Raw genomic sequence first — 23,836 nt, forward strand, 5'->3', positions numbered from 1 at the left:
AAAAAATAAGTATCTCCCCCAATTTATTACTTTATTGTCTAATCTTATCGTTATTTATCATGCGTGAGAAATAAGAATTATGAATTGCTATCTAAATAAAGTATCAGGCTGTTATACAAAACCGCAGACCTTCCGTTTGCAGACACAGGTGCGAACGTGATCCGTAGCAGGGACGAAATGGTAGATTTTTAAACTCCAATATTTCACCTTTTTAACGCCCCGTCGGCCCTAGAATGGCTCGGGCAAAGCAGACTACGGCAGCCCTAGATGACACTGTGCCGCTAATGTGCATTTTCGAAGGGATTAGCAAGAAGGAACATGTGGTAATTGGAATACATGTTTCCTTGAGCCAGCTCTTCGGCTTTGTTTTGCAATAGTTCAACTCCAGTGGATTTGTGTTTTCGTTCATGACATATTTTCTTGTTTTGTTTTCAAGGACTATATAATCAAAGTTCAGAGGGGGGCTAGTCCAGAAGGGTCTTGGCAGGTATGAACGAGTTTTCCGATTACAAAGTTAAAAGGACCTATTCATTTCTCAATAAAGCTTTAAATGTGGGCGGTACTGTATATCAAGGGTGAAGTTAAACATTTTTTACGGTTTTTAAAAGGGGTTAATTCTAGACGGATAAATATATTTTATATATCTATATATGATGTTTAGAAAAAACCATGCAAACTACTGTTTCATCCCTACATGTTTTGTGGTTGCAGAATGGTTGTTACCATCGCTTATATATAGTCTATATACATACCCCTAATGAGTGGGCAACCACGAAACAGGGATGAAACAGTAGTTTGCATGTTTTTTTTCTACACATCAACATATATCCCGCTCTACATCTGTGTATCGAGCAACCTTCTATGAATTTCTAATTCTTAATTGCTTGACTGATTTATATTTACATGTCTCATCATCTTAACCATAACAACTTGATATTTCAATGAAGATTTGGGCCAGTATTTCTAAAAGATGGACACCAGTATAAAGCATGTACTGTATGGCAGAAGAGAATTGTCTCCCACACTTTTTTTCTTAAGTTTTAGTGTGTCCAACCTAAGTTACAGTGCAAACAAGTTTTCATATTATCATGAGGAAATCATTTTGTGTGCAACTTTATTCAATAACAGTGGTAGCTATGAAGAAAATATTTTGCCTTGTTGGTACTACCTTTTCATGCAACCTTTTCCTGTTTACCATATATATGTGCCCTTTTTAGCACTGCAGGCACTATTTAAGGGGTGGGGCATTATTCAAGGCTTAATTTAAATGTGTTCTCCTGGTTAATTAGAATTAGTGTGCTATGCCTCCATTTAGAGATTATGCATAAAGCAAAACAACTATGGCTCAATGGATTAAGCAACAGTTTTATTTTTAACAATTGTATATTTGTCATAGAGGGGGTGCTTACATGAAAGGTGGTGCTCGTTTGTGGGCGCAAAAATGAGCATTTATGTAACTTATCCAAAACCGTTAGGGAAACTTCATGAAATTAATTATTGATGTTTTTCTGTTTCTAGGTTGTCCATAGATACAGTGACTTTGCAGCTCTGCATGCAGCATTAGAGGTAAACAAGAGACCATGATGTAAGAGAACGAATCCCCGTATTAGGGTATGTTCCAATGATGACGTCCGTGAAAGCTATTTTTAGAACAAGCAGTTATTTTTAGATACGCCTCTGATTGGTTAGCGCTCACGTTTCCTAGCAACATGAGTCAAACGCGCGATCACATCTTGAGCGATGTGAACCGGCAGAGGCTGTTATGGAAATTTTTTTGACCGAAAACCATCCTTTTTTACAAACGCTGTGAAAATAATCTTCTATAGAGTACGCTGGATCCAATCAACCTTTTCTCGGACATTGAAATGCATAGAGTGCGTGATTTTAGGCTCGGGGATCAACTGCCCCAGTAAAAGTTTTCACGGCTGATTCACAAATTAAGTAAAACAACAATCAATCATAAATCTGTGTTTACAACACACAATTTTCTTCCAATTCCCTTTTAATGAAAAAGATACATCCAGAACTTAATACCATTATATTCACACCAATATTGTGGTCATTAAGACAGGTATTTCACAAATAAAAGATTTCAAGTCTCCATAATGAAGTAAATCTTATTCCGGTGACAAGGGTTTCTTGAGTGACATGATTTCTGAACATTTGGGTGAAGAATTGAAGTTCATTCATCATCTAAAAATATTGTAAATCAAAGAAAAATAAAAGCCTTCTTGTATTTAAATACATAACATAGACTGAGAATGCCAAAGTTTTTCATCTCACCGTATTGAAGAGAAAAAGAACTTTTTAGGAGTCAGCCTGATGCATCTTGAATGATTTCCAAACTCGCTGTTTCCCCTACGTCTTCCTATTCAATATTTATATAACATTTAGATAACTTAACATTAGATAACTTAACAGATACCAGGACACCATCCTACAAGTAGCATTGTAATCATGAGCTATGAGAAGCAGCTAAAAAGATAAAAACAGGTAGCGAACGAAGTCAAGAAGTGCAGAGGGAAAAAAATTGGGAAAATGTACTATAGCTCGCGAGGTGCCCATAACCAAATATGGCGCGATGAACCATATATGGATGCTATGATTGACAAGCTTGCGCAATCTAAAAATAGCTTTCATGGACGTTATCATGGGCCACAGGGATTCGTTCTCTTATATCATGGTCTCTTGAGGTAAAGGAATACAGTTGTACCTTAACTTTAATTTAGAATTTTATTTAAATTTTTATCTTTTTTGATTTTCATTAAGGTCAAGCATACACTATAATATTAGATAGTGTAATTAAATAATGACGTGATCCAGAGTGTCAAACTTTTAATTTTATACTCAAGTCTTCACGACCCCTTTCCCCCAAATAAGAAAAGGTAATATTGAACCCTTCCCAACCCCATCTCCATAAAGCACTGAAACTGAAGAAAATCAATCAAAATTCCTGTGTAGCATGAGGAAGCTTTAACATCTTGTAAAACTAGGCGCTAGTTGGCAGTGGGATGTTTTTTCTTTTCTTAATTCCCAGGTTTTCTGTTGGTTAATAGCTTGAAATTCTATAGAAAAGCAATAAAGACATTTGTTTTCAGTAAATCACTTTTGAAGATTGATTTTATCAAGCCCCCCAAATATGCTTGATCAGATTTAGAGTAAAACGTAAGTGAGGAATACTTCCATATTCATGATTATAAAGTTTCTTTTGTTGTCTCGCCTCTATTGGCTGAAAAATATATATAAAAATAATAAGTTTTTCAGTAAAAGAGGTAAAAGAAATTGCTTTCATGTTTGAATGTAAGCATTTCACAAAAACTTTATTATAAGAAGAATATAATTGAAATCATATTTTGTATGGAATGATGTGTTTGTTGCTGCAGTCATATTGTCATTGCCTTTTTTTTTAGCCTGAACGCTATTTAAATCAAAAGTCTATGCCCTTGACAAGTTGTGATTTTTTCTAAAGGATAACTTGTGATACCTGGCATATGGTTTCAGTTCACACTCATTTTGCTAATCGCAAAAGAAGGAAAGCTAAAAGCAATCTAGGGTATACATCATGTGACATGTGTCAGACTCCTCATGTTGATAAACACTCCCCATTCCTGGGTCTTGTACTCACCAAAAGGAAATATGTATTTTAGGTTTCAGGAATTGAAATGCCACTACCTCCCAAGAAAGTATTTGGTAATATGGACACAACCTTTGTTGTTGAAAGGCAACAGGGCTTACAGGTATGACACAAACATTCTTGTACTTCGACAAAATATGGCATTGGTAGGTACGTACAATAAGTAACTACTTTAGTTATAAACAAGGGGAAAAAATTGTGGATTTAGGGGCCAGCACTTTTTTTTTTTATAAATTTTCTGTCTGAATGAGGGAGTGAGGGTGTGGGGAAGGGGGGGGGTTAGGGACATACCTTCCTAGACTCTGATTGATAAGTCTCCTGGGGCCGGTTACACAAAGCCTGAATAAGTTATCAGCCGGATAGGCGCTTGCCACCGGATAATCCTTACCCAGCAGATAGTTATCCCACAGATAAAATAGCATTGCACAAAGCGTGGATAAAACGCTGGATAACTATCCGCTGAATAGCTGTTATTTACCACTAAATGGGTTCCTGTTTCCATAGTAAATATGCAAAGCGCTCATTGTTTTTCCTTCAAACAAAATGGTGAATTTACCAACTTTAAAATTCATCGTTTGCATGTGTTTTAACTTGCACTGTGTCTGAAATTATCCAGACTTATCCAGGCTTTGTGCTACTGGCCCCTGGTGTATACTAAAAACTTCTATTTTGAATTCGTATTTAGTGGAATATATGGAAATAAAACAAATAGCAATGTTTGATACAAGCTTGGCTAATTATTTAAATTTGGTATTGATGCAAGGAATGTTCTTATATTTTGATTACCAGAATTTTATGAATTTTATCCTCGGCAACCCTCTGCTTGCAAGACATATCTCAGTTAAAAAATTTCTAGATCCTGTCAACTACTCAGAGAATTTCCAAGGTATGAAAACTGTTCCTAATGTTGCATCTTATTACCTTAACCAAAGTATCCCTGTCCTTTAATCTAAACTACAGTTTTTGGTTGACCTTTGTCAGTCTTGAAGTAGAATCCCAATATGCCTTTTAATTTTTCAGGAAGGTGTGGCTTGCATAACATTTTATCGAGCTGACCACCTTTGAGATTTACAGTAGATGAGATAGTTGAGCAAAATACATCTGTTTTTACACGTTATAAAAAAAATGACAAGGTTCTATACTTTTTCCTTCATGGTTTAAAATTGAATTGTTCCAAGTAAAAATATTGTTTTGTTGCAAATGATTGAATCCACCAATGTCCTCCATTTGATTGTCCAACAGATAACGCAACCCAGCATGTGGCAATGTTCCTGAGATCTGTCCCAAACTGGGAGATAGTGGAACCCCTACCTGACATTGGTGAGGTTTCTAAAATGTGTGCTTTTTAGATGATTCCTCATACAAATTGATTTACACAGGTTTTAAGAGTTGGGTGATCTGTGAAATGTTGCAAACACAAGCATTAATATTTTTCTCAATCACTTTGTTTAAAATCTTCAATGAATCAAAGCATAGGAACATAGTCACCATGTCTATGTGATGAAGCAAAAAAATAATAATACCTACTGTATACACCCATTTCAATAAAGTTTGACAATAACAAAATTGAAAATGGAACAAAGTTTGGCCAATAATAATATGTCATAATTAAAAATGCATTCATTCATTACAAGGGCCTCGCTACAAACTTAATTAAGCCTCATTAAATGTTATTAACAGATACCTGGATACAAGACTTGTTTTCCCTAACCAGTGGTGTTTGGCATTCATCATTTTCCATTTTCTTATAGTCAAACTTAATTGAAATATGTGTATAAAGCTAAAGAAGCATTTAATTGCATTTCACCTAAAGTATTGCAGTGTTAAACTCTCCTTGATGAATTTGGGATTCCAGATATTCCCGAGCAAGGGCAAAACAATTTCAAAATGTAACAAAATATTTCTTGCACTAAGTGATATGCTAAAATTTAGGTACAAACCTTTTCTTTTTGTAATGCCTAGGTTGGAGAATACATAAAAGTTATTTTCTTATCAAGCCTACAGACGCAAGCAAGAAAGATATTAGGAACATGTTAACATGGGTGTGATTTTATTTTATGAGTTGTGTCTTTCAAATTCTAATGAGTTATGTTTTGCCTTCCTAGCAGCAGTAAAGGAAAACTCTGATCTCTTGACGTTTTATTTTCCTAGACATGCAAAGGTCCTGATTTTGGTTTTGAAGAAAAGGATTTTGAAGCAGTGTTAAAACTGCTTACTACAATACAGGTATGTAATAATAATAAGATTATTATATAAGCCTGGGGATTTTTTATCATGGCTTTATTGGATTGAGTTTTTTAACCATTTTTTGTTGAATGGTTTTATTAATGTTTCATCATATTTCCTGCATTACTTGTCAAGATAACCATGTTCATTGTTTTATCCCCAGCACCCATATATATACCCAACTGGTTTTACATCCTGCTCTGCTCAGGGAGCTATCATAGTTAGAAATTTTATTCCAAATGGAACTCTTAGAGATATCATCTGCAAGGTACTTAAAATGTTTTCATTTTCTTTGATCTTTGTATAACTAAAGTAAGAAATCTCACAATTCTCCCTCAATTTCCAGGCTAAGCCAAAAACTGCCCAGCTAAAGAAATATGGAAGCCCAAAATCTAGAGTTGTTATGCCAATTAATCAAATACAAATATTTGGGAAGCAGATTTTAGAGGTAATGCATCCTTTTTTTAAAGTTCCTGCATGCCTATCTTGAATGACTTTACATGCCTAGCTCTTATGCCTGAATGTCTGATCTTTTTTTAGGCATTAAAGTTTTTGCATGATAAGGGATTTCCTTATGGTAAGTTCTAAATGCACCCCTTTCCCTTCCCAAGGATCCTCTCCCCTTGTAGATTTTGCAGAAATCGATAGGAAGATATGAAGTAACCCCCCTTCTTTCTTTAATACCTCCACCCAGCTACCTCCATGGATTCTGGATCATCCCTTTTTTTTTCTGTTTTTTATTATATATTTTTTCTGTATGTATTAAAATTGTGTATTAAAATTGATACTGCAATCCCTTGAATTGTCTTTTTAGGTCATCTTCATACAGGGAATATTGTACTAGAAGGAAATGTATGCAGGTAAGACCTCTTGCTTTTTCCCCCTTCTTTTTTTATTCTTTTCCACCCTTCCTTTTCTTTTTTCAGATGTTGTTTTTGCTCTATTTTCTCCCTTCCTTACTCGCTATTTTATATTTCATTTTATTGCTTGTCTTCTACTTAAGATAACTCAATTGAGATCTCTTTTTCCCACACATCCCCTCCTTATAAGTCATACATATTTTTGTCTAGAATACTTGATCTGGAAAATTCGCTGTTGGGGGTATCACCCATTCACAGACACAGATATGTTCCACACAAGAAAATTCAGGTATTTCTCAAGTTTAAATGTAACCTAAAACAATAATTTTTTTCAGTGTTTTTACGCAATTGTATCCACAGGATAAAGAATCAGAAGATGTCTATTGTTTCGCACATGTGCTCTATGAGATGGCTTTTGGCGAGCCACTGAGGACATCCGTCATACATGAAGTCCCTCCTACATCCTCCCCAGACCTTAGTATGTTTAAATGGCGACTTACACCAAGAAATCGTGACTTTTTGAGTGACAAAACATAAACAATGATGTGATTGCAGCCGTCATGCCATAGCAGTTGCATAAAAGTAAAATATCTGACATAGAATCTTTCTGGCTGATTTGTATGAATCTTTCTGGCTGATTTGTATGAATCTTTCTGGCTGATTTGTATGAATCTTTCTGGCTGATCTGTATTTGCTGAATAAGTTGCTTTTTGTCGTTGTTATTTTGCTGCCCATAACCCGAGTGCATGCAATTTGTCACCCAAAAAGTCGTGTGAATTCTTAGTGCAAGTCCCCTATTGATTCTACAGTGATACCTCCATTATACAGCCACCCGGAATAGCTTTCATTTCTCCCCCACTGGTGATTTCAACGATCCTTGTCCATGCTTCAACTACAAAATTGAACGTCCAAATGTAATTGTAGTCCGAACATTTCAATGTCGGAATAATTTAGTTTTTGTTATTTGTATTATACTAAGTGTCCGACGTGAAAATGCTTCAATCTTTTCCTCTTGCTCTGCTGATTTCCTCTACATCACTGCACACACATCAACTCCAAAAGCAAAGGTTACTTTCCAGGCATAATGCGCAATTGTATGAAGACCTGAGGCTATGGCTCCTGAGCCAGTGCTGATTCAAACTTTCTAAAACAAATTAGAATACTAACAAGATTATGTTATCAATCCTGCTGCAGAATCTATACTGGAGTCCATCCTTACAGAAGAAGTGGTTAATAAGTCAGGGCTCCCATCTGTGGATGACTTGCTGAACTTGCCGTGAGTACATATTACCATCATTCAAGCACATATTTTTTCCAATAATCCTGATATAATGACCTCATTTGACAGGTTTTTCAGTTCTGTCAGTCTTCCACCAACAGACAAGCCACAGTTTAAGGTATCTGCCACTCCACATTACACTCAATGTAATCTGTGATTGTATTACTTATCTATACTAAGTGGGATGTTTCCATTTCAAAGATCCCCAGTAAGCTGAAAGAGTGCATCAGAAATGTGAAGGAAAAAGCTGAACAAAGATTAAAAGAAGATCAGAAATATGTAAGTGAACAGAAACCGGTTGCTTTTTCACACTTCTATCATAAGTCACTTGCGATAAAAGACATTCTTCTTTGCGTTACATTACAGCTACGCCAATTCCGGCGAGCATCCAAGGCGCATGCGCACCACATGTGCGAAGAGGAGAAGAAGAAGCGAAAGAAGTCCGCAAAGAAGGTAGTATTATTAGGGGAGTAACCTCTTTTATTAGTTCAGTCATCCTAAGAGCATTTCTAGATCGAGGTACAACTAATTGCAAAGAAATCATGTTCATAGCAAAAGTTTACGCTTTTCAGCTAACGATTTGAATCTGTTCTGCTGTCAGCCATATTATATTATTATTATTAATGAGCGCACTTAGCTACTGAAACTTTCAAATCCTCTAAAACAACCCACTTCTCCGAAACTTGCTTACAGGTCCGTGTATTCAGTTTGGTCAGTAAATAACAAACAAGAAATTCGATGAGTTGTAAAGAGGCTTTAAACCGTGGTGTCTCCTGGTAGTGTAGCCGCAACCATTGTACTAGTTGAATTGAGGCGGAGGTTATCACATCGGAAGCTTTATTTAGCGTGACTGCTGATGCATTTACTAGCGTTACAGCTGCGGCCTCGTTGGAAATCCCACGTCTTTCAGTTTGTTAACTTGTTCTGTATTGTCTCGTAGTCAAAGAAGTCGGACACCACAGCTCCAACTATAAACTCAACAGGTATTTATACACAGCTAGTAGATCTTTTGCCGAGGTAACCCAGTACCCTTTTGATATAAAATGTTGTCAAATTGGTCCACTCAAGGTCCCCTCCCTGACTGAAATATATGGGGCTACTTTCAAAAAATGGCTTGTGGCTCCCTTAAGCAAAATATAATGTGATCGTTTATGCGTAAAATATAGTTAACGGAATATTAGAGAAGTAACTAATAATAGCAAAGTAACTCATTTTTAATGTGGTTGAGCTAAACAGGGGCACCGTTTTAATTTTCTAGTTAGAAATTGTTTCTGTGCAAATGATAATCGTGAATCATAAATACAACGTAAGAATAATGTTAAATGTTAGATAAAAAAACGGTTTAGGTAAACAGTTTAAAAATGGTAAAAGCTAATAATCCAATCTAGCCACGACCTATTTTCTACCTCTTTTGTCACGTGCCTTGTTCTTCTTCCATTTTCTAAACGTTCTAAACTGTACTCCCCTAGACACTGTTTCTACGCCGCCCTCATCATTTTCAACCCTACAAAGTCATATTTGATACGTCGCCGTCAATAAAAACTTTTAAGCGATACAGCTGACTTGACTTCCGGTAGTTATAGCAGAACCGTTCTCTGTGCCATTGAATCCTGATTATCCTGATTAACATACTCGCTTTAATCAGTCACTTCTATATTAGGGACAGATTTGTGTTCTTATGTACTCCCAGCGACAATGTATTGATTGACACAAAAGGTTTATGATTGACGGCGTGACAAATACTGACTTGGAGGTGTCGGTGTCGCATGTTATTAATCCTAGTACTGTCTAAATCAGCTATAATTTTCAAACACTATATTATTGGCTTCTTTGCCAGCTAAGCACGATACTAAGCTGACCAAGAGTTCTCGTTATTTTCACTGAATTCTTCACACTTCCTTATTTGACGCTGCCTTGTTCTTATCCACTCGAGAGCGTGATGGCTGACGAGCGATCTATTGCTCCATGTAAGTCTCAAGCTCACCTAGCTTCCTTGTCGTTAAGCACAGCTTGTAATCTTTGATAGTTTAATGTGGAATAGTTTAGTCCAGGGGAGTACTCGGATATTAGCATGGCTAGGTCTGACGTATTTTTTTTGCCCTCCTATTAATTTTGGCTTGTATGAAATGGACCCTCCTTTCCCGTCATGTTTATTGAAGTGTACCCCCTCCCCTACTAGTGGTCACCTAGGTTATATTTAACAATTAGACTACGAGTTCGAGTTTTCTATGAGTCAATAGATGACTATTTGACTTATAGAAAAAGAGAACGAGTAGTCTAATTGTTTTAGTATAAATCCACTCACATACATCCCTAAGCAACACGTGCGATGCACAATTTTCGCTACTCACTACCTATGAGTCAATCAAATTGCTAGATTCGTGATAGTATGTGAGTGGATTTATACCAAAACCTGATAGTCACAGAAGTAGTATAACGTGACAGTTATCGGGAGTCAGCCGTAAATCATATTAAATCTGGTGATTGAAATGTAAGTAGTATATTGCTGTCCAGTCCGGTAGTGAAGTAGTACGAAGTATGAAGTAGTTTGTGTTTTGTGTTTGTTAGGTGCTCCTCCATCATCTCCTACCCCCGCCGCACGGACGGCTGCCGGTAAGCTTATCTAGTCTGTTCTAGAACGATTACAATTTATCTTATCTAAATTTGAAGGTTAATCTTTATTTATTATTAAAAAAAAAAAAAAAAAAAAAAAAAAACGCTGCGAGGCCATTATGCGGTACGGACATCCTCGGGAACGCCGTCACAGACGCGAGAACGAGGCGGAACAAGGCTGGCGGAGGGGGTAGGGGCGGCTGTCTTCTCTCGCCCCCTCCGCTGCCCCGTTCTCGCGCCTTGTTGCGCTGACCTCGACGCCCTGGGTACCCGAGCATGCGGTACAGCCATTGTTAAAAAAACAAAATTGGGGGGGGGGGGGGGGGGGGTAGATAGACAACAAATTTAACCAAAACAGCCATGTATAGTACATTTGTAAGGCAAAATCAAATCGTAGGCATTTTTTAAACAACTTGAAAACACTTTTTTAATAAGATACATTGATTGATTTATTTTTAAAGTTTACTTTTTTCTTTAGTTCTTTTTTATAACTCAATCACTCATTTTATTTTGATTTACATTTACTTTATTTAGGGTATCTTATTTTTATTTTTAAACTTTAATGTATGCATTTTATGAAAGAAATCATTAAGGTCAGTGAATGCTCTAAACGTGTTACAACCAAACGAATTAATATAAAGCCGTTAGATTAATAGTTATTTTCTACAACAGCAGCGAATCGTATTATTATAAAGTCGTTAGATTAATAGTTATTTTTCTACAACGCAGTGAGTCGTATTATTATAAAGTCGTTAGATTAATAGTTATTTTCTACAACGGCAGCGAGTCGTATTATTATAAAGTCGTTAGATTAATAGTTATTTTCTAAAACAGCAGAGAGTCGTATTATTATAAAGTCGTTAGATTAATAGTTATTTTCTACAACAGCAGTGAGTCGTATTATTATAAAGTCGTTAGATTAATAGTTATTTTCTACAACAGCAGTGGGTCGTCCCGCCCAGCCTCCAGCGGCCCCACCCCCACCCGTACCTGCACCGCCACCACCAGTATCACCTCCACCGCCCGCGGCCGCACCTCCCAAGACAGAGGGACGTGGCGCTCTTCTCAGCTCTATCTCCGGGTTTAGCAAGACAGGCCTCAAGAAGGCGATGACTAATGATCGCAGTGCACCGAAGGTTTAGGCAACGAGAGACTTACTGTTGAATCAGTTGTATAGCGACGCCGCATTTTCAAAACATTGATTTTTTTTCTGTTCCGCCAGTAAATTATTCTAAGCCAATCAGATTCTTGCCATCTCTCGCCTAGTGCAGTTGCCTGGCTTTCTGTCGCGACACTGTCTGGTTTACGTCCAGAGGATAGCCAGGGAAGTGCACAAAGCGAGAATCTGATTGGCTCAGAATGGTTTTACTGACGGAACAGAAAACCAAAACAAATCGTGTTTTGAAAACGCGGGTCGCGATACAACGGATTCGACAGTAACAGGACTCGAGGTTTAGACGAGTGACTTGGACCTGGGAAATATGTACTGGAGGAGTACCGAGTGTATGGATCAAACTCATACCCACTTATTTTTTTTTTTGTAAAATTTATAACACTTTTACAAAGGTGCTTTATTGGAATAGAAGAGAAGCTTTTGTCTATTCATAATTTGAAGGGTTTTCCTCTAATATTTCACCTTTAATTAAAAGCATGAGCGCTTCGTTTGATTGTAATTTCAAAAAGAATTCAAATATAAAAATGTAATTGACATTTTAATGTAGATCTGTTTTATAATAAACAATATCAGAATGTATATTTTATTATAACTGTACAATTGAGTAGTGGTGGTCAAGGAATGAATTATAGGGAGACCTGAGTATTAGAAAGGTTGTATACTGTCTCTGGATGAACATCGGCTGATTGTTGTTGCTCTGTAGGCACGGCGGCCAGAAGGAGCTATTTACAAAGCAAAGTATTAATGCTTCAGATTCTAGCTAAAACAATATTAATGTATTTTATAAAACGTGGGTATTCAGATGCCTTGTGTAGGTTGTATGTTCCTCTTGTATCAAAGACTTCACAAACAGTTTTAAAAATTCAATTTTATAATTCATTTTTTTTTTATTAAAATTCATATTCCGTCGTCAACCAAAATGTGATTATATCGATTGTGATTCCAGAAATATATTATACCTCCCCAAAGAGGGGAATCGGATACTACGAGTGTGTGGCTTAGTGCTGATTTACAGGGACAAAAAAAATCTTAGAAATCAAGGCAGTAATTCTGGGGTGGGGTATCGATACCATGTGTTACGGACAAGCACTAAAACCAATTTCCAGAAGGTGGGACAAATAAGTGGGTACCAGAGTACTCGCTACGAGAAGCGAAGCCAAGACCCGCGTGACAGTAAACGAGCTCGAGCCTCTGGTACCCAGGGGTAATACTCGCGATACAACGTATTAGTTTCGATGTTGTTGAACGGGTCGAAGATTTCTGGCAATGCTAGAATCATAGCCATTATCCCTGCAATAAAATTTACTGATGTTACAGGGCCGTAGCAGGGGGTGGGCCACTAGGGGCACGTGCCCCCTCCCCCCCCCCCCCCGCGCGCCTCGATATTTGTAAAACTTATAAGGAAATGACCAGCAGAGGCGTGGCTGTGCCCACAATATTTCTTATATATAATGTTTCTTTATTGTGCCCCCAATATTTTCTTTATTGTGGCCCTTCAATATCTCGAGCCTGCTACGGCATTGTATTTTAAGTCTGAGGCAATGGTCTATCTGACGCCAATCTCGCTACCCTTCACTTTCAATTAAGATCTACCTCGAGATGTCTTTATTGACATCACCCCAACTCAGTACAACGACAAGGAGTCTTCAAACAGCCTTGCGAGTTCTTCTTCCCCAGGGGCCCCTGCTGGGGCTAGTTTAGTGACCCTGTGTTGTGGTATTGTCCCCTTGACTAGGTTCGGGATATCTGCTGTGGAGTAACCGAACGCTTGAAGCCCGTCATCGACGTCTAGAGAATGCATGAACTCGAGCAGAGTGTCGGCAAGTAGAGGACCGGCGTCTGCTTGCTTGACGTTACTCGTGTCTGCGCCTGGAACAGAAGTCACTATGAAGTGGCTCTGCCCGCCATTTTGTCATCGGCTAGAAACAATCTCGATCATTTGTAACGACTGAATTTGGATGCAGAGTATGTTATTGGATGACTGAATCCCTTTAAGCACCACGTGAATCCCGGAGATGGTCGAAGGTCATCAATTTTGCCTGGTCGTACTTTTAAAAAATCGACCGCACTCTACTTTCCTTCTGTACAAAATAACCTGGTATCCGTGACACCGAATAGCTAAAGTGTTTATAAGGCGAGAGATGACTGTATTACATTCCGCTTACTAGTGTCCATTAGCAAAGTTGAAAGTACTACCGTGCCACCCCTCCCCTCCCCCCCCCCCCCCCCCCCCCCCCCACACACACACTTACCCATAAGACGGGCCGCCTCAATGTGCCTGTCGGGACAGGAAGGCGCTGTAAACCGAAAAACTGCGGGAGCTGTCACCACCACAGACAGACCGTGAGGCTTGGGACAAACAACACAGTAATACAGTAATGGGTCGTTTACTAGATAGCGGAGGTGAGGGTTAGGTGTGTAATAAAACGCTGCTTTGTTTGCAGCAGTATTGCAACTTTTAGTAGTGTTTTGCTCCTTTTATGAAAGCTTGAAAGTAGATATCCTGGTAGGGCTTCAAATGCGGTAATTTGGACCTTATCAAAACCTTTCTTTCGCTCTCCACAGAACCGCGATTTACTATTTTTTTGCTTTGTCAGGCTAAAGAATAATAACTATACTCACCACTATGGGGTGACTTGGGTCGTAATCTTTTGCCTTGTACGACTTTACAAGGCCTGATATGGGGTAAGACATACCATGGCTGGAAATAGACAATCGAGAGGCCACAGATTTATTTTAACCTCTCGTCATTTTCACACTCATCACTATCATCACCATTTTCATCATTAACATTTTCATAATCACCATTATCACCATCATCACCATAATCATCCAAACAATTATGTTCAATTCCATCATTATCAATTCCATTAACACCACCAATTTACTGTCGCCATTATCGAGCAGCGTAGTAAGAATAATATCCTGTCACTCAGGACATGTTGCACATGTATGATTAACACAAGATATCTTCTCACCACAAATGTACACCTGCGTTTCCAAACCCAATTCCCGCGTAAACACTGGCCAGGTGCATCTGCGACCGCGCCTCCAAATCATGTGGGTCTCGAACAGACCTAAAGAGGACACAAGAAACTACAAAAATGGGCAATTACAAATGCAACTGAAGATAAAATAATCGATTTTTTTTTTTAAATTTGCATTTGGAAAGGAACACAGTGTTTGTCTTAGTCTGGTCCTAGGCTTCCTATTGATTTGATTCCTAAGTTCACTCTATTAAATGGGCAGGGTTCCATATTCATGAGTAGGAATACTGGGATACTGCTTACCTTTTCATGTACTTGTGTATAATGCTGAGGGCGTGTCTAGACCATACATCGCTAACAGGATTACTGCCCTGGTAGGCAGGTCGCATATTAGGGTTAGGAGGACACGGACCACGCTCCTTATAAGGAATGGCAGTGAACGACTCGATTGCATGGCTGTAAGGAAAAGCATGTGAATATGAGGGATGGTAATACTATATCTCAACCTGATAATAAAAAATAACAGCATTACATACCACAAGACATCAAATCCACTGTTAGCTGTGACACGCTCTGGCATATGCAAGGTGTGAAGTGGATCAACAATACCCAACATGGGTCGAATAGCTCTGTTAGCTATTCCTAGATATATTTTAAAAAATCTATTAGTAGGGACAGTATTTATTGAGTTTTTCAGGTTACCCAGCATAACATCTTCTAAGAAGCAAAGATCATATCACTGAGCTATGGAAAATAACATGAATCCAACAATAACTTTCTGTAATAATTGATTCAGTTGTCCGCCCATGCTATATTGTTATTCAGCGGTTCCACCATACAGGCAATAAGTAAGGAACTAGGGGGTCAGAAGAAGGAAGGTGACATGTTAAACACGAACGCGCACTATAAAAGGGACTTGAGGCGAACTGTCATTCATCATTTGACTTTACTGAGTGCAGAGCTCCATAAAGTGGAGCCTGAAATCTATAAAAGTGTTCAAAGTTGGCCTAAAACACACCACCAACATTTTATTTATTAGCCTTTTCTTATAAGAAAACGAAAAATAAGGAGGATTACAAAGGTTTTGAAGTCATGTATTTTGCAATTTTGTTGTTTGTGTCAGTGAGCACACTTGAATGATGCCATTTCAAATGAGCATGCACACGCTGTTTTTGAGTGTGCTGTGTATCATTCCTCTATGACAATTTTTGTTCTTGTTTTTTTGTAAAGAATTGACTCTAAATATATTCCCGAATATGCCTAACAGTTCTTGAACATTCTTTTGTACTTTAGAGTTGTCGTAGTTTGCTGTACGGCTGTACTTTTTGATATGTTTTCTTCTGGCATTTTCAGAGGTCCGCACTCAATAAAGTCCATCCTCGTTACCAGGGTCTTCCCCTCATATCCTTCTTGCCCATGGGGTTAGGGGAGGGTGGAACCCCAGGAACAAGGATGAATGAAGTCTAGTTGTGAATGACAACAATTTCTGCAAGAGCTTTTGAAAAAGGGGTGGAGCTATCCCTTTTAAAGTGCAAATTTGTGTTTAAGTGCAATTAAAAATAATTTCTTTTGCCCACCTGTTTTTGCATTCAATGGTTGGTAGTCAAAGATTGCGACTCCTGTTGTTTCACTTCCTAAAGAACAATTTAAGAAACATATCATAAACAGAAAACATGGTATGCTAAAATAAAACTTTTTTCACATACCTGTGCCAGCAGTAGTTGGAACTACATGAAACACAGAAAAGACAAAGATGACATCAGGAGATTGAAGTAAATGACAGCATTCAAAGAGTTGATAAACTAGCTTATATCCAGGGGTGGGGGGATTAATGATTGCCTGGAAAGGAAGGTCTGCTAAAATTAAAGAAAATCCAGAACAACTGTAAGCTAGGAGATGCATGAGAAGGAATGATCTGATAAATGGAAATGTGACTCCCCCTTCCCCTGCACCTTATTTCATTGCACAGGATGTTGTTCAAATATTTTACAGGACGTTCCTCAAATGTTATCACTAGTTTTATGTAAATTCACAAACATAAATTTAAGTTGAGGTATTTAGACAAGGCTTTTATTTGGTTTGACCACAACTCCACATTATTGCAATATGTTGACTGTTGCTTCACTTACTTGCAATGAGCGGTTTGACTGGTCTAGTAACAGGCAATCCCTTGCCAACAGGAGCATTGACAAAGTCAAGGAAGTCATTGTCAGGGTGTGACAGATATAAATTGGCAGCCTTTGCTGTGTCTATAACAGATCCACCTCCAACAGCCAGAAATGAGTCAAACTGCCCTGCCTTGGCAAAAGCAATGCAGTCTTTAAAACTGGAAAAAATGGGAATCAACAAACAAGGGTCCTTAATCTTAATTGCCGTATCATTTTATTTAAAAAAATAGAGAAACAGATACTTCAATGGAACCCCACTATGTTCTAAGGACACCAGCTTGGTAATTACCCTTTGTATAAATGTGAGTCAATAAGGACCATAATGGGATATTATATAAACTGTTTCTATTGAATGTTACCAGGGGCGGATGCAGAAGTTTAAAAAGGGGGGGGGGGGGGGGGCAAAAGGGAAGCAAAAGTTTCAAGTTTCAAGAAAAGGGGGGGGGGCAGACTTCTTCCGTATATTTCCTTATATTTCTTGTTATTTTTAGGCCAAATGTCTGAAAATAGGGGGGGGGGGGGGCGGAGCCCTCTCGCCCCCCCCCCCCCTAGATCCGCCCCTGCTACATCCTCTCTGAGCTATAGGTTGTTATCAGATTAGAATTCTAGCTTGTGTGTGCCTTCCTTATGCCTACTGTTCTGAAAGCTTGCAATGCTTGGTGCTCTCTAATTTTGGTTCAGTGACCAATCAGGTTCAGTCCTGGTGATAGTCTAGTGGGACCAGTATTCTGCCATCAGATAGCTCCTTTAATGGCCGTTACTGCAAAATGGCTTCTACGATACAATGGTTCTGCTGTCTCATACCTTGCATCAGTAGGTTCAATCCTGGTTTTATCATAAACCTCATGGTTTACACCATGAGTTACTAGAGACTCCACAGCTTGCTCTACTGGTGGGAGTCTTGCAAGCTGTTAAAAGAATACACATGTAGCCGACAGAGCAAAAAAATGGCAAGTTTTCCCAAAATAAGGTCTTGTTTACTTCGGTAAGCTTTAAATTTTGCTCTAATGGATTCGTCTCCGAGATATGAGGCTTGAAGTGCAATTTTCAAATGTTCAAAGTATAAATTCTCCTCGTTTGTAGGGAGAAGTCGGGCTCTGATCAGTAATTAAGCCAACTTTGCTTGCTAATATCTCAATTTCATAGCTTCTAAATTTCTTTTAAATTTGGAATTAAGCTTTTGGTCAGAGGAACTCCTTGTATGCGGAATCTTGAGCTTATATATTAATAATTGGGAAATTTCATGCCATTTTTTTGCTCTGTCCATGTAGCCAGGATTAGCTGAGTTGGGGCCGGGAAACACAGATATCATACATATCTTATATAAAAATGCCACACATGCCTCATATGCCTTCCCCAATCTAAGTGGCTGTTAGCTGTAGTGTCAGGGTGAGTAAAATGGAGGTTATGAGTCTGTGATTACCGTCATAAATATAGCGATTACATGTTGGTGTCACTAATGATGGTAATCATGGAATCAACCAAAATGGAGAGGCAGAGACTTATTGAAAAGAAATATGGTTTGATACTGTGTGTCAATAGATCCTTTCCCATCTCATGGGCAATAATTTGATACCACATAAAATATGCGCTACTGGCCCTGTGTTTAATTCGGCTAACATATTGACAGCTAACCAAAAAAAATCCCATAAAAACAGACAAGGGTGATTGTCAGTAAAATCAATTTTAACCCTAAGGGATAGCACTTTGATTGTGGTCAACAGCTGTTCTTACCCCTAAAAAAAGCACAAAAGAAGCAATTTCTAAAACTAAGCACTAAAAACAAACACAATTACAGACTTCATGAAGACGTCACAATTGAGGCAATCTCTTTTCTGACTATTCATGACCAGGTGTCATTAGTATGTGAGGATCCATTAGTGTTAGACCCCCCTCACCTCCAGCTTAAAAATAAATAACCAATAACCTAAGACCTAAGACATATCACCTTTGAATCAGTTATCAAGCAGACCTTTCTGACCCCCAGATTCTTGAAATCCTGAGTAGCATTTCAAATAAATTTAATTTAGCTGATGTATATGTATCCATCAAATGTTTTCATACCAGTAAGGGGACCATTTTGTTTCTCTGTCTCCCACTCTTTGTAAAGGGGCACTATTTCTTCAGATTACTCTGAGCAATGCCAGTGTCTTCCTTGCCCCCTCTTTGTAAATATTTACATTAAAGGCTAATGACAACAAAAACTGGCAAACACTCACCATGCCAACCTCTCTTGTAACACCTTCACCAAACCTTATACTGGAGCTAGCCATCTGTGTATTAAATAACATAATAGCTGAATTAATAACCAATCACGAAGAAAAACAAGTTAAGTTTTTCAGTGGTATAGTTTTACTGTACCTCAAATGCATACTCTTTTTCTGGCTGTTTATTTGCTGCTGAAGAGCCAAGTCTGTGGCCTTTAAATTAAAACATAATGAAACTGTTCAGTCTCGATGTTTGCCAATTAAATTAATTGAGCTTCAATTATTTGATCGATATGTGACTGTTTCAGTAATTTTGAAATTGAAGAAACAGAATCATTTTCTTTAATTTAGTTAAGTTTTACCCTGGGTACCAGAGTCTCCAAAGGAGGCATGGGGGGCACAGCCATGCCCATACTGGTCATTTCTTTATAATTTTTTAAAATATTGGGGGGGGCATGTGTCCCCAATTCCCCCCCTGTCTGCTACGCCCTGGCAATTAGAGTTCACATTACATTTCATATTCAGATTTGTTCAATTCAATACACTGCGCTTAGCATACTTTATTCATGACGACTGAAGGGGGTGCAATAGATATAGTACATGTGAGTGAGAGGAAGATTCATACCTGTCAACCTCTGAAAATCTCAAGGCTTGAGAATTTTTGGGGGGAGGGGTAGGGTATATTCATTTTTTGGGGTGAGGGGTGGGGTTAACCTTGCAGGCGTTTGCCATATAGAAAGCTCTCACGAACAAATCCACTTCTAGATCTCACGAGGGTGTTAGATAAATTGTGCTACGCAAGGGAATTATTGTTTTAAATATTTTAATTGAAAATAGGCAAAATGACGATTTTCAATATAATAATTTTTCGGAAGCAATAAAAATCGCTACAAAGCGGGAGATTTGGCGTTCAACGCGGGAGATTTGGAGAAGGGGCCCAAAATCTTGAGACTCCCGCCTAATGCGAGAGAGTTGACAGGTATGAAGATTTGTCCATGCAAAATAGGTTGACCTCAAACTAGGATACTGTACAGTGCAGTGCAGAGTAGTGTGGTTTGTAAATGAAACTACCTGCACTAAATGCTTGGGAGTGGGCAGGACATCTGCAGCTGTTAAATAAATCATGTTCAAATCTTTAATGATGTTGTATTACTTAATGCAATAAAAGCGTGTAATAGACCAAATGATATCATCATCATTGTTTCGTGATCATGGCGTCTGTTTCTTTGTCTTGTCCGTCCATGATAATCAAATGTTTATATATAGGGTAGAAAAACTTTTGTACTCACGATGCAGAGGTAACAAGCTTCATAAGCTGTAAAGCTTTGTCGCGCACATTGGAGGACGCCATTGCATTGCAGGTTTGCTCCAAAAAGCTCCCAGGCAATGACAACAAATTTACATGGCCAAGAAAGAGATGCATCATGGGAGATTTGCGATCGATGTTACACCACGGTCGCGTGGGTTTCCTGTGCGACGATTTTTTCATCGACATATCGCAACCATTCGGCTCTAAATAACAATGGACTGATGTCGGAAAGGGTTAAAAAGCCCCGAAAGCCTCGGGTTTTATTCGTATAAAGACTATGGAACGACTTTGAAAGTCTAAGCACATCAAATTTGCCTTAAAAGCCTTAGAAATATCTTATTGTTTTCTTTTAAACACTAAGTATAATAATGTACGTCACCATTTCTTTCTTTCTTTTTTTTTGAGCCGCACTGGTCGCCACGACGTTCTAAACGCGCACGAAGGTTCTAAAACTAATTGTGACGTCACGTCAAATCGTGAAATGCCCTCCAAGACTAGACGAGCGAACTTTTTTATTACCAATTTATTCTTCTTGTTTTCAATAGGTGAGTTAAATCATACTATACCTTTTCTATACTTGTTTATTGGGTAACTCGAGCCATAACTAATAACTCGATACTGTATTTCAAATACATAAATCATTTTGAGTTTGCGTAGTCAACTGTGGTTTTCGTAGTCAACTGTTTGGAGTGAATAATCGCCGAACTATTATTGAAATACTATTAGGTATAAATGTTCAAAAAAGATGTTTCTGAATGAGTTATTGTACACTTTTTACAGTCACAGCTCATGATGTAGACACCTTCGCAGTCGCCAAAAAATCAAACATCAAAAGTTGCCGTGGAGATACTATCTTCCTGGAAATAAAGACCAACGTCGTCTCACCAGAGATCACGTGGCTAAAGGGGCTAGAGGATAAGTTGCCAGTTACCAAGTCCAAGCATTATTCATGGGATGCCGACCGAACGACAATGAAAATCAGTGATGTACACCCATCGCATTCAGGCCATTATTCTGCACAATTGAGGATGAATGAAAACATTACGCAAATCGTAAAGTTCACTGTCGTTGTACAAGGTATTTATTGAAAATCAGAGATGTACACTACCCATCGCATTCCGGGCATTATTCTGCACAATTGAAGATGAATGAAAACATTACGCAGATCGTAAATTTTCACAGTTGTTGTATATGGAATAGTCTTTGTGCACAATGCTCTTTGGGCGGAGCTTTTTCGTAAAATGATGCAAAGGATAGTCTAGTGTTTTTTTTTATGTTTTGTTTGCCTCATAATTACCGACGTAACTAATTGATGAAAATTGATAATAAATTTTTGATAGTCAATTGTTATAATCATTTTGTAACTTGATATCAATTATTATTAATTTATGTTTATTATCAATTTTATCAATTAGTTCGGGCATAGCTTCGGACTTATCTGCTACTGTTCCCAGTGGGTATATCTTGTACGGTATCGTAAAGTTTCAAACCATACCATATTACCCAAGAGAAACTCTGTCGCAATTTAGATGCGCAAAACTGAAGATTTTGTTACCAATGCTGTTTAGGGAAAGCAGATCCTCGACACGTGTCCGAGTCGCCCCTTAAGCGCGGAAAGTCTAATCAATTTTGTATTGTTTCATTTCATTTCGCAGATATTAGTTTGAGACCTCATCAAACGTCAACAAACATAATAATACCGTATGGCGGCTCCACAACCCTTCGAGTCTCCCCATACCCCACCAGCAGCCCATATCTAATACAATGGAAAATAAACGGGAACCCTGTGTACGCCTCGGGTAACAGCAGCCACTATAAGTTCATGGACAATGAGGGTCAACCAAACGCTGCACTTGTACTTGAGCATGCGCAGAGTGAGCAGGAGGGGACATACGAGGCGGTTATGAAGAAATGGCATTGTGAAGCGAAGACGCGGTTTAATATTCAGCTGATAAAAGGTACATTAGGAGACATGCTTGCCGATTCTAAAAGCACATATTGTCATTTGATACTGCGATGCGTATGGGGAGGGGGGGGGGGGGGTCTTATGGCTAATGTGAGAACACAGCGCAAGCGTTGGTGAAAAAAAAAATCATCTTTTCGAGACAATGGAGATCCATGGAGTTTAGTGCGAAATTAAATCTTTGACAAGTCGGGGTAGAAACCCATTGTGTTGTTTGATGTTGTGTTGTTTGATGTTATGTTGCGTCTAGCTGATAGACGCCATATTGAAAAGTACCCAGAAGACCCTGGGACGAGGTTGGCTCTGTTTGCATAAGGGCTAACCCTCATATTCTTGACATCAGCAGGCATCAGTCGAGAAGTGAAGATAATCGTCATCGCGTGTCTGGTGACGGTCAAGGTCCCATTGCTGGCCTATATTATCTATCTGGATGCGCGGCGCAGACGACGGAATAAGAAGACTGCTGACCAGGACAGCGACTTGGAGGATGTCGCAGACATGTGAGCACAATTAGGGAACGTACATCTCAACAAACAGACCCGGATAATAAACAAATAAAACATACGTACACAAAAACAGACAGACACCGGAGGCAAGAAAAAAGACAAACAATTATTGTATTTAAAGAGCTTGATTGTCTAAGAATTTTCTTCAACCTATAGGTTATCAGAAGACCCAGTACCCAGCACCGGGAACCAACACGCTCACGATCGTCATACTATCGAGAAACAACACTCGACAACAATCGACAAACCTCAAACCGAGAAACAACACTCGACAACAATCGACAAACCGCAAACCGAGAAACAACACTCGACAACAATCGACAAACCTCATCACATGACCGATAGCGACACAATACAAATATCAACTTACACACAAAAGGAGGGATCGACGGACAGTGTCGAAAGACGTCGAAGCATGACTCCTGATAATCAGCACGATGCACCGCTTGCGAGATATCTCTCAGATATCAGACTTGAAAGTTCTGATGAAGATAGAGAGTATACAAACTGCCAGCTAAAGCAAGCTAAAGCTATCGATTGCTCAGATCTTGAAAGTGGCCAATCGTCGTTAAGTTCATTGATAGACTTGAAAAGTATGCAAGCTCTTTTTTCAAGTACTAAATAAGAAAGTACAACAGAACCCTGTTAACTCGGATGACTCAACTTCCCTGTTAACTCAGATAATCCGAACCAATGATACAGAACCCTGTTAACTCGGATGACTCAACTTCCCTGTTAACTCAGATAATTCGAACCAATGATACAGAACCCTGTTAACTCGGATGACTCAACTTCCCTGTTAACTCAGATAATTCGAACCAATGACACAGAACCCTGTTAACTCGGATGACTCAACTTCCCTGTTAACTCAGATAATCCGAACCAATGACACAGAACCCTGTTAACTCGG

General features: G+C 38.6%; 3 protein-coding genes across 7 annotated transcripts; 2 read left to right on the forward strand and 1 right to left on the reverse strand.

Moving 5' to 3' along the window:
* Nucleotides 1–44: 44 nt before the first annotated feature.
* Nucleotides 45–11,808, forward strand: LOC5520497 (PX domain-containing protein kinase-like protein). Of its 2 annotated transcripts, XR_007306478.1 has the most exons (22): nt 46–323; nt 437–487; nt 1,519–1,566; nt 3,648–3,737; nt 4,424–4,520; nt 4,877–4,954; nt 5,597–5,676; nt 5,786–5,860; nt 6,024–6,128; nt 6,207–6,308; nt 6,401–6,437; nt 6,675–6,720; nt 6,931–7,009; nt 7,081–7,198; nt 7,915–7,996; nt 8,069–8,117; nt 8,201–8,278; nt 8,366–8,452; nt 8,940–8,982; nt 9,933–9,966; nt 10,568–10,612; nt 11,555–11,610. XR_007306478.1 is itself a non-coding variant. In XM_048721574.1 (21 exons), the coding sequence occupies exons 1-21, from the start codon at nt 234–236 to the stop codon at nt 11,752–11,754; spliced, it is 1,680 nt and encodes a 559-aa protein (XP_048577531.1). In that variant the 5' UTR covers nt 45–233; the 3' UTR covers nt 11,755–11,808. The 2 variants fall into 2 exon arrangements, 1 of the variants encoding a protein (XP_048577531.1); XM_048721574.1 differs by lacking the exon at nt 9,933–9,966 and having other exon boundaries at nt 45–323; nt 11,555–11,808.
* A 497-nt stretch (nt 11,809–12,305) lies between these two features.
* Nucleotides 12,306–20,570, reverse strand: LOC5520398 (hydroxyacid-oxoacid transhydrogenase, mitochondrial). Of its 3 annotated transcripts, XM_048721751.1 has the most exons (16): nt 20,438–20,570; nt 20,220–20,257; nt 19,303–19,361; nt 19,161–19,214; nt 18,890–18,940; nt 17,746–17,849; nt 16,903–17,099; nt 16,480–16,500; nt 16,351–16,407; nt 15,310–15,415; nt 15,077–15,229; nt 14,765–14,863; nt 14,409–14,487; nt 14,039–14,135; nt 13,380–13,655; nt 12,306–12,508 (listed from the first exon to the last, which is right to left on the reverse strand). In XM_048721751.1, the coding sequence occupies exons 1-15, from the start codon at nt 20,497–20,499 to the stop codon at nt 13,411–13,413; spliced, it is 1,422 nt and encodes a 473-aa protein (XP_048577708.1). In that variant the 5' UTR covers nt 20,500–20,570; the 3' UTR covers nt 12,306–12,508; nt 13,380–13,410. The 3 variants fall into 3 exon arrangements, with proteins under 3 accessions (XP_048577708.1, XP_048577658.1, XP_048577760.1); XM_048721701.1 differs by lacking the exon at nt 12,306–12,508 and having other exon boundaries at nt 13,268–13,655; XM_048721803.1 differs by lacking the exon at nt 12,306–12,508 and having other exon boundaries at nt 13,268–13,655; nt 15,310–15,346; nt 20,438–20,569.
* Nucleotides 20,571–20,888: 318 nt separating this feature from the next.
* On the forward strand, nt 20,889–23,563 carry LOC5520397. 2 transcript variants are annotated; one of them, XM_048732283.1, is made up of 5 exons: nt 20,889–21,002; nt 21,238–21,534; nt 22,113–22,415; nt 22,764–22,920; nt 23,083–23,563. In XM_048732283.1, exons 1-5 carry the CDS (start codon nt 20,939–20,941, stop codon nt 23,549–23,551), a joined length of 1,290 nt encoding a protein of 429 aa, XP_048588240.1. In that variant the 5' UTR covers nt 20,889–20,938; the 3' UTR covers nt 23,552–23,563. The 2 variants fall into 2 exon arrangements, with proteins under 2 accessions (XP_048588240.1, XP_048588245.1); XM_048732288.1 differs by having other exon boundaries at nt 22,767–22,920.
* The last annotated feature ends 273 nt before the right edge of the window (nt 23,564–23,836 follow it).

Source organism: Nematostella vectensis, chromosome 1 (genome assembly GCF_932526225.1).
Source record: "Nematostella vectensis chromosome 1, jaNemVect1.1, whole genome shotgun sequence".
NCBI lineage: Eukaryota > Metazoa > Cnidaria > Anthozoa > Actiniaria > Edwardsiidae > Nematostella > Nematostella vectensis.